We start from the raw sequence: 10405 nt of genomic DNA on the forward strand, positions 1-10405 counted from the left end.
CGTTCCATGGATGTTTACTCACTGGATTATGACAATGGCTGATTGTCTCTCTCCATCCTCATCTAAAATCTTCTGTGTGCTTATATACTTTAGAGGTCTTAATAGTAAAATCTTGAAGTCTTGAATAAATATATATGTACACAAATTACCTCTCAGTAGATCCATCTTCATGAAAACAAATAGTCAGGGGAGATTTTAAATAATAAATACAGCTCTTATTTGTTTATGATCTTTATATCTCGTCTTCAGAAGAAATATACTACTGGCATGTGGTACATTACCGACCACATTACTCCATTTGCGAAGTGAGGCTCTGTGGTTACGAAAATCTTTACTGTTTCCTCATCTTCGATCTTGCATATCTACAAGAAAGAATAACCAAGAGTGTGAACTTTGCTTAGCTCTAATAGCCATGAGTGTAATAATCAGGCAGACTGTCAAATTTAAAGTAATCAATATAATGTAAGAACTTACTCTATATGCATGCCGCCTCGGTCTGAAGAGGATAAGAGGTACCCTTGAAGTTCATTCATGACATCAGTAGCTTGCTCGATTTCCTGTTATTGCTGAGAGTAAGAATATAGACTGTAAAGACAAAATTCTAAGACTGCATAACAACTTATACCTCAAAATCAGCAAAAGCAACTGGCATTCCACCTCTTGCTCTGATTTTCAGGATATTGAAACCAGGATATCTGTAAGCAAACGGATCAGATCAATCTACTTTTTATTAATGGCAAAATACAATAAGTTTTGAAGAAATATGCACAAGCTTACCTAGATATGAGTTGTTTAAGTTCCTCTTCTGTACAATTAGGCCCTAGATTAGCTATAAACAAGGTTGAACATGGTCGAGCACAAGAACTTCCTTCACATGCTTTTTCCAAGTGCCCCTGTGGAAATGTGTCAACAAGCTACTGAACCATAAACAAGTTTATATGGAAGTAACTTATAGTAATAGATAAGATTTTCTTAATCTTCAATAAACTAGAGAAAGAGTCAAAGAGAAATAGCAACAGGCTGAAAGATTAGATTTGGCTTGTACTTACATTAGCAGATGGTGCCTTACTATCTTGATCAGAGTCCGCTTCACTGTAAATTAAATCAGTTGGCAATGGCATTAGTCAACTACTTTTGACATAGAAAGACTACAAAAACCAGCCTTCTAAGTAACCATTTTTCGACCTTTTGGAATTATCGTTTTCCTTTGGAGAATCGCTACTACCAGGTTCCTGCGCTTCATAAGGATCACTATCTATTAAATGTATCAAAGATCATTCAGAAACAAAAAGCATACATAAACAAAATTTGGAATTCACAAGGTAACCAGAACATTACCTTCATCACTCTGGTCATCCTGAGACTTAGACGGTTTCTTGTTTCTGTTATCAATCACAACATAAGGCCCACTTCCTATCCACACAGACGGTTCATTACTCATAGAAGTCTCTCTACCACACTAACTCAATAGCAAGAAGAGAGTAAAGTCTAAAAATACCTGGTCTTTCTTTTCTTCTAGAGTTTGATCTAGCTAGTTCTATATGTAGAGTTGATCCTGTTTGAGGATCAAATTTCACACCCTAAACACAGTACACAAGACCTTTTCAGAATATGATGTAACAAACAACCATCACCAAAAGAGTCAACAATATAACCGAAGTGGAGCTTACATTTAGCTCACTCAATGCAGCCATAGCGAACCCATGACTCGTGAATGTTGCAAACGCCACAACCTGACATAACCAGTAAAAGAGCTGATTTCAGAAAGCTTAACATTGATAGATAGAATCATAAATTCCTAAAAAGTAAACAGCTTTTAACATCGATTAGAATCTTAAAGTAAACAGCTTTTTCTAAAAATGGAAATGAAAAACAGAAATTGGAGTAGGAAACTACAGAACCTGATCGCCGCGTCCAGTGTACTTGAGCTGACAAGACTCGAATCCGTGACGGCGGCGGAAGAGGTTGTGGATCTCACGAGCCTTAACATCGTTAGGCAATCCAGAGACAAAGAGCGTGTTAATCGCCCCGGGTTCGTCAATGAACTGTGGCGGAAGAGGATGTGGATGAGAATGAGGTAGATAGACTTGGTAAGGATCGTACGGTTGGTGATACGCCATTATTCTCTTGCCGGCGGCGAGGTTGTAACTAGATTGCAATTATCGCCGGCGAAGGAAGCTGACGTGTAACTAGATGTATGACACAATGTTAAATTATTCAATGCATCCCTTCAAAACGGGCTCTTACTATTGGGCCTAAACGAAAAGCCCATTAATATTCAAAATTTAAACAGTGCTATGTTTTTTGGCTCCAAATTGTTTAAGCTACAACTTGTATTGAAGCTAAAACTTTTTTGTATTGATAAAGATTTTTCATGGCCTCATCGATTCCAATTTTTTTTATTTTAGATCTTTCAAACAATACGAGATTCTTTTTCATGAGTCTTTCGATTATACTAACGAAGTTGTCAAAGTTTAGAATTGTTCAAATTAAACTGTTATTATCCACCCAATTAAAAACTCAAAAGTCGAAACCGAGAAAGAGAGTCTCAAACCAAACGCACCAATAAAAATTCAAATAAGATGATCCCAAAACAATATAATATATACATAAAGTTCGATATTAATCATGTAAGACGAAGGGTATGACGTAAACCCTGAAGTCTAAGTCGTCGTCGCGGCCTCTTCATCCAAGAAAAGATCCTCCGTCCTCCTAACCGCCGCATGGATCAGAACCAACACAGCTCCGGCCATTAACGCCACAACAATATTAAACGTCGCGTCGGTGAACAACAGAAGACAAGCGACGGTTATCACCGATAGAACAATCAGGACGACCCGATCGTCGATCTGAAATCGGAACAACTTGAGAGGCTCGTCACGGAAGAAATAAAGAAAGATCCAGAGGAGAAGCAAGCCCCCGAAGAGGAAGAGCGAGGTCGGATGCCAGATCAGGCTGAAGAATATGACGTTCAAGACGACGATTGCGTAGTTACTACGGAAGTAAGCAAGATTCGTCTTGATTCTGGAGAAAGCATCGGAGACGCCTTGAGGTAGCCCCATGTAGTGGAAATCGAACATCACTTTCCAAGGACGACGCGTGGCGAGCCCGTCTTTGATACGTTGCTTGGTGTGTGAGATGGAGTCTAGATCCACTAACGGAAGTCCATGAGACGACGTCGGAACTGCGCCGTCGTTCGTCAAATCTTTTTTTAATATGAAGTTCGACATTATTGAATAAGAGGACTAAATGGAAATAACTTAAAGACCGTTCTAGTTTATAGTTTGGACTTTGGACTATATATATATACATATACGGAAGTTCTCTTGAATGGATGATATTGGTACACATTTGCTTATAGAATATAACAGACAATTTAATTTTTTTTTTTTGTCAAACAGACAAATTAATTAGATCATGCTAATTATATTTAAAAAAAAACATTAGATCGAGATATTTTTTGACAGAGATTTGTGATGAAATTATTACAATAATGTAGCGTGAGGAATTAATTCAAAAGAAATTTTCACCAATCACACCAAAAAAACATTTTCTTTCGTGAATTAATAAAGTCAATACAACTTCTCACGAAATAGCCACCCCAAATAAAAGAACAAAAATACCCTCTAACTAGACAATTATAATTTGATGTCATTACCCAAACGATATAGTGTTTGGTTAATTAAAAAAGAAAAACATAATTGAAATAATTTTAAAGATTTAGTTCAGTGTACGAAACGAAGAAAAGAAAAAAAATTCAAAGCGTGAAGTTCATCATCTTCCTTCACCAAAAAAACTGGAATAATAAATTTCGGTGAAACAAAACTGTGTTTAGAACTCTGGCAACTATAGTTTTCGATTAGAACTCTAACGAGAAGCAGAAGAAGAGAAAATTTCAGATTGGGTGAGTAAAACTCAAAAATAATTCCAAACACTTTAAAAACTCAAAATTTTTAGTTCTTGAATTTAAAAATGCTAATATAAGCTAGATTTACAAGATTTAGGTGTAAAAAATATTAAAATGTAAAGGAAAATAAGGCTTATGAGAAACTGTGAACAATGGATGCAATATTAGGGTTGCAGAGGATACACATGTTGAAGATGACTGCAAAAATACAGTTATACCCTCTGTTAAAAACACACTTATGGACGTACACATTGAATAAAAGAACATTATGTACGTACATCATACCATAGCGCAAATCATAAGCCTTATTTTTCTTTAGTGTACGTATGTACTCAGAACATTACGTACATTACTGAACACGTATGAACGTACACATTGGATAAAAGAACTTTACGTACATTAATGAATGTTCGGAATGTTTGTACTATTTCTGAATAATTATAATTCTGAAAGTTATATATAATCAACACTATAGTTATGTTTCCAATAACATTGTATATGTACGTACACAACATTAATGACTTGTGTACGTACACAGTTGCAAAGAACTGTACATCAAAACACAGTAATAGCAAAACACATTAATGACTTATTTTATTTTATTTATTCTTTTACTGTAGCAAACGGATTTTATTTCATTTAGTCACAAAAATGAGAATAATCCTAACTGGCTTAACTAAAGACTTCATTTAGTTTGTTTGCTTCGAGGGTTTAGCTGTCCAAAATTATTGAGATGGCTAACATATGAAAAACATTTTTCACTTTGACCTAAAGTGAATAAAAAACTCACTCCATCCCTACTACTGCATATAATTTACCCTTAATTCAATTTGGTCAATGTCTGAAATACGTGTTCTTGGAATATGAAGTTGGAAGAATTACAAAACTTGATCGCCTCGTCTTCTAGTGTTTGAGTTGAGTTGACAATATTATGGAGGATGAGAATGACTGAATGAAGGTTGATAGATGTTGTAAAGATCGTACTGTTGGTGAGACACCATTTTCTCCGGTGCCTGCTTCTTGTACTGATCGGCGTCGAGTTTGACGGTCGTAATAACTAATAAGCTCATTAGTTACAAGATGTGTGACAACTGACAAAATGTTTAGTTATTACGACCATCAAACTCGACGCCGGCAATCAAGTTACCGACATGCATGAGCTTTGTACGTAGTTCCATACTTTTTTTTTTTTGACGGCATTCAAAAAATTTAATATTCGTTACGACCGTTTTTAAGTTTACAGTGACTTTTTTCATAATTACTAGAAGAATTTTTCAGATAAGATAACCCGACCAAAAAAGTAATACAACGAAGCAGCCTGTCAAAAATAAAAATAAAGCAAACTCTTGACATTATTGAGTAATAGTTCTAGTCTTCTCGATATTGATTCAAATGATTTATGTTCTTTTCTCGATCGATTATACTAACGAAGTTGTCAAAGGTTAGAATTGTTCAAATCAAACTGTTATACACTCAATTAAGAACTCAAAAGTTGAAACTGAGAGAGAGGGTGTCAAACCAAACTCACACCAATAAAAATTTAAATAAGATGGATCAAAAACAATATAATATATATAAAGTTCGATATTAATCATGTAAGACGAAGGGTATGACGTAAACCCTGAAGTCTTAAGTCGTCGTGGCCTCTTCATCCAAGAAAAGATCCTCCGTCTTCCTAACCACCGCATGGATCAGAACCAACACAGCTCCGGTGACCAGCGCACCAATAATATTAAACGTCGCGTTGGTGCAGAGAAGCAGCACGACTGTTATCACCGACAAAACAATCAACACCGTTGGATCATCGATTTGAAATCGGAACATCTTGAGAGGCTCGTCACGCAGGAAATAAAGAAAGATCCAAACAAAAACCAAGACGGTGAAGACGATGAGCGAGGTCGGATGCCAGATCAGGCTGAAGAATACGATGGTCAAGACGAAGATTGCGTAGTTACTACGGAAGTAAGCAAGATTGGTCTTGATTCTTGAGAAAGCATCGGATACACCGCGAGGTAGCCCCATGGAGTGGAAATCGAACATTACTCTCCAAGGACGTCGCGTGGCGAGCCCGTCTTTGATACGTTGCTTGGTGTGTGAGATGGAGTCGAGATCCACTAACGGATGTGCATGAGACGACGTCGGAACTGCGTCGTTGTTCGTCATTGTTGAATAAGAGATCGGACTAAATGGAAATAACTTTAAAGACTGTTCTAATTTATATTTTGGACTCTACATATATATACGGAAGGTCTCCTGAATTGGTGATATTGATACATATTTGCTTATGGAATAAAAAAGACAATTTAGATCGTGCTATTTAAAAAAACATTAGATCGAGATATTTTTGGAAAGAGATTTGTGATATTATTGTTACAATAATGTAGCGTGAGGAATTGATTCAATTTGGTCAATGTCTGAAATACTACGTGTTCTCGGAATATGAAGTTGGAGGAATTACAAAACTTAATTATCGCCACGACGTCTAGTGTTTGAGTTGAGTTGACACAAGATTATGGGAGATGAGAATGAAGGTTGATAGACGTTGTAAAGATCGTACTGTTGGTGATACACCATTTTTCGCCGGTGCCTGCTTCTTGTACTGATCGGCGTCGAGTTTGACGGTCGTAATAAGCGCCGGCGAAGAGAGCTGACGTGAGATGTGTGACAAAACTGTTAATTGTCTAAAACTAAAAGCGTCCTTCTAGAATTTTTAATGTATAGGCCGAGATCATTGGGCCTAAATAAAAGGTCCAATTATATATATTTTTTTCGTCGAAAAGGTCCAATTAGATTACAGGGATTTTTTGCCTCAAAACTTCCAAAATTTAAAGTCATTATTTATTTGTATCGAAAAAGATTTTTCATAGCATTTGAAAATTCAAAAAACCTATTAAAATGTTACCGACATGAGGTTGTAGTTGTATACTATACAAAAGAAAAGTTGTTTTTTTTATTTGACGGCATTCAGAAATGGAATATTCGTTACGATCGTTTTTAAGTTTACAGTGATTTTTTTTTTCATAATTATTAGTATTTTTTCTGTGAAAAAATAATCTGAAATGTGGTTCGTAATTTTCAGATAAGATGGTAACCCGACAAAAAAAGTGATACAACGAAGCAGCCTGTCAAAAATAAAATAAAGCAAAGTGTTGACATTATTGAGTTAGTTCTAGTCTTCTAGATATTGATTCAAATGATTTATGTTCTTTTCTCGGTTATTCTAATCTAAAATGATTCCTATATTTAGTTCAAAAGTCTTTTAAATCTCTTTTTAACAAAAAAAAAAAAAAGTCTTTCAAATATCTACTCATTACAAGAAACTGTTCCTGAATCCTAAGCATTACGAATATAGTAAAAAAATTGTAACAATTTAGATTTGTTCAAACTTCAAACAAACTTTAAAAAGAAAGAAAGAGAGAGAGTCTCAAACCAAACACACACCAATAAAATTGATTACGCATGAAATGATATTTTTATTAAAAAAGAAAAACAAGATAATATACATTAACAATTCGAGATCAATCGATTTAAGACGATGGGTATGACGTCAGACCTGAAGTCTCAGTTGTCGCCGCCTCTTCATCCAAGAAAAGATCCTCAGTCTTCCTAACCACCGCATGGATCAGAACCAACACAGCTCCGGTCACCACCGCACCAATAATATTCAACGTCGCGTTGGTCAACAGAAGCAGGACGATAGTTACCACCCCAAAAACAATCAGCACCGTCAGATCATTGATCTGGTACCGGAACACTTTGAGAGGCTCGTCACGGAGGAAGTAAAGAAAAATCCAAACAAAAACCAAGACGGTGAAGACGATGAGCGAGATCGGATGCCAGATCAAACTGAAGAAGATAACGATCAAGACTATGATAGCGTAGTTCACACGGAAGTAAGCAAGATTCTTCTTGGTTCTTGACAAAGCATCGGAGAAGCCGTGAGGTATCCCCATGGAGTGGAAATCGAACATCACTTTCCAAGGACGGCGCGTGGCTAGTCCGGCTACGATACGGTGCTTGGCACGTGAGATAGACTCAAGATCCACCACCGGAGATCCATCGGACGACGTCGGAATCGCGCCGTAGTTCGTCATGTTAGGATTTTAGCTATAGCGCTTGTGAGATTGAATGAATAGAGAGTAGTAAATGAAAAATAATGATAGGAAACTGTTTATATGTATATGTGAATTATTATGAAAGGTCCCAAAGTATTAGGTAATACACATTTGCATATGGCGTTTTTCTAAACTAATCTATATGTTTATGGGATAAACCAAGATTTATTAGATCGTGATTGTTTTCCACACAAGAAAACAGTGATAATATTAGTAACATATAGAGTAGCGTGACGATTTGATTCCGTCTGTGGTCAATGTGTGAGGAACTATAAATTTAGATTTACGAGATTTTTTTTGGTAATGGCAACTTATATACTAGTACTAGTAGAGGATTACACGTTGGACTTAAGTAATTAAGTTAGTTTGAAGGATTAACGATAAACAAGCAAACAAACACCGTGTAACGGAGCTACATGGCATTATTGAATTGTCAAACAGGCTACACATGACCGCATTCTAGCGGAGTCTCTCTGGCATGCAACTACTCTTTCGGCACGTGTCATGTCGGCAGGAACAAAGAGTAATTATTTACGGTTATAATCCCTTGCTTTTGTCATGATACTGATTCATGCCCAAACGTTTGCTTTACATTTGTCACGAAATTACTTAACCAAGATGAGCTCAAAACAGATCATATGCTCTCTCTCTGACTTGAGACCGTTCAAAATATATCTCAAACCTGTTCGAAGCGAGGCTACTTTAGGATTAGCGAGCAAGACTCATGGTGGCTCTTATAATTCGTAACAAGAAACAAAAGAGTGTCTCAAAAACACTAGACCAGAGGTACTATAAAATCAAACCACATCAAAATGTAAGTGTGATTAACCCAAACATGAAACAACTATGGTGTTTCTTCATTACAACTTTGACTTAGAGGATCACCAACAAAGGTTATCTCACGACTAATCAGATACACTAATCCAAATAGATGGCCGAGATGTTTCAGAGTCACATATGTTGTATGATCATCAACTTCTGCAGCTATGAAGAGGACTGATCTCATATATTCAAAAAAACAAAAACAAAATGTGACTTGTTGTTACAAAAAACAGTTTCACATTTTCTTTAAAAGATTGTAAACTCATTCAATATATTCCTCTTGTAGTTGTAGAAGCTAGTTCATACAACATTTGTGACTATTTAGCATCATAGGCTATAAAATTTTACAACATTCAAAATGTATTCTGCGGGAATGAAGAGATTTTAAAGAAAAAAAAAAAGTGATGTTGAATAGGGAAGATTAGAGCTGCGGGAATGAAGAGATGATGATTTGAGGTATATTAATAAAATCGGTTAAGAGCTTTAGGGGTCGATGTCTAGATTACTTGGAAATAAAGAGGGAAATCTTATATGCAACATCGAAATTTTTGAACATGGGAAGAGAATAGGGTTGCCGCATTATTCCACCATGTACTTATTGTTTTCTCAACTTTCATACACAAACTTTTTGCTTCTTAAATAAATACCATAAACAAATTTAATCTTTATAAAACTACACAAACTATTAGTTTCGTCCAAATAACTACATATGCAATTGACCCGATCAATAACTACATCGCTGTCACTGATACCACGAACTATACTTCTTGGACATGTAACATGCTTTTCTACGGGTGTTTAAGAAATGAAGCCCTCTTACTAAATTTTGACAGCATACATACGAAGTTCGTGGTATCAGTGACAGCGGCCCGACCTATTACTATTAGCTGCCTGAAGCAAAATAGTTTTTTGATGCCCTAAAATATAAAAATACACTAAATTACCACACTAGGATTCGAATCAAGAACCTAGAAAGCTACCGACTGAGATTTAACTAATGTACTATGAGCGATTTTACATATTTTGATGTCTTAAAAAGTACTTATTTATTTTGATGCCCAAAGCTCTTGCTTATTGGGCTTTACCTCTGGGTCGACATGTCTTGAATTATTAATATCTAAATAAATTTTGAAGGTTACGGTGATTATGAAGTGAAAGTTAACTTGTTGTACTCACCGTTATAAGCAAATGGAATAATGAAATTGGTTGTTAATGAAACTGTGATGATCGATCTGGTTGCTAGGATATGATGTTCAGTGGAAGCAACACACCATTCAATTGTCTTGTCACGTTTTAATTGAATTCAGTGGGTTGTTGTTATGTTAGTTACAATCATATCATATCATCCATCACACTAGAGAAGAAAGAATAACACAAAGAGAACCAGATTTACAGCTTTTTCTATAATGATTTGCTTACTTGATTAATATAATATATACTACGGAAGAGGAATAATCACGAAAATTAGGATTCCATATTATGCATTTATACAGTGACATAAATATCATACACATTTGTACTAGAACGAGTAGAAACTATACGGTCAACAAAAAGGTTTTGT

At 35.8% G+C, this 10405-nt stretch overlaps 3 protein-coding genes and 1 pseudogene across 4 annotated transcripts; all 4 read right to left on the reverse strand.

The window, feature by feature from the left end:
• Positions 128 to 2187, reverse strand: LOC104778329 (U2 small nuclear ribonucleoprotein B''-like). 2 transcript variants are annotated; one of them, XM_010502766.2, is made up of 10 exons: positions 1902 to 2187; positions 1671 to 1733; positions 1499 to 1580; positions 1339 to 1413; positions 1186 to 1237; positions 1050 to 1092; positions 778 to 893; positions 626 to 695; positions 475 to 557; positions 128 to 362 (listed from the first exon to the last, which is right to left on the reverse strand). In XM_010502766.2, the coding sequence occupies exons 1-10, from the start codon at positions 2118 to 2120 to the stop codon at positions 332 to 334; spliced, it is 834 nt and encodes a 277-aa protein (XP_010501068.1). In that variant the 5' UTR covers positions 2121 to 2187; the 3' UTR covers positions 128 to 331. The 2 variants fall into 2 exon arrangements, with proteins under 2 accessions (XP_010501068.1, XP_010501059.1); XM_010502757.2 differs by having other exon boundaries at positions 1186 to 1255.
• Positions 2543 to 3277, reverse strand: LOC104778345 (annotated as a pseudogene).
• Positions 5447 to 6172, reverse strand: LOC104778354 (PRA1 family protein F3-like). The gene has a single exon (XM_010502785.2). It carries the CDS (start codon positions 6068 to 6070, stop codon positions 5537 to 5539), a length of 534 nt encoding a protein of 177 aa, XP_010501087.1. The 5' UTR covers positions 6071 to 6172; the 3' UTR covers positions 5447 to 5536.
• LOC104778363 (PRA1 family protein F3-like) lies at positions 7283 to 8292 on the reverse strand. The gene has a single exon (XM_010502797.2). The coding sequence runs from the start codon at positions 7999 to 8001 to the stop codon at positions 7435 to 7437; it is 567 nt and encodes a 188-aa protein (XP_010501099.1). The 5' UTR covers positions 8002 to 8292; the 3' UTR covers positions 7283 to 7434.

This window comes from Camelina sativa, chromosome 1 (genome assembly GCF_000633955.1).
Source record: "Camelina sativa cultivar DH55 chromosome 1, Cs, whole genome shotgun sequence".
Taxonomy (NCBI): Eukaryota; Viridiplantae; Streptophyta; class Magnoliopsida; order Brassicales; family Brassicaceae; genus Camelina; species Camelina sativa.

What these genes read in the sequence shown, in the direction of transcription:
- LOC104778329 (XM_010502757.2), bottom strand. Translation starts at nt 2,120, where the DNA reads ATGGCGTATCACCAACCGTACGATCCTTACCAAGTCTATCTACCTCAT. An exon ending in TAGAAGAAAAGAAAGACCAG is followed by an intron (nt 1,414 to 1,498) that starts GTATTTTTAGAC and finishes CTGTGTGGATAG; the next exon opens with GAAGTGGGCCTTATGTTGTG. An exon ending in GAAAACGATAATTCCAAAAG is followed by an intron (nt 1,093 to 1,185) that starts GTCGAAAAATGG and finishes TTTAATTTACAG; the next exon opens with TGAAGCGGACTCTGATCAAG.
- LOC104778354 (XM_010502785.2), bottom strand. Translation starts at nt 6,070, where the DNA reads ATGACGAACAACGACGCAGTTCCGACGTCGTCTCATGCACATCCGTTA.
- LOC104778363 (XM_010502797.2), bottom strand. Translation starts at nt 8,001, where the DNA reads ATGACGAACTACGGCGCGATTCCGACGTCGTCCGATGGATCTCCGGTG.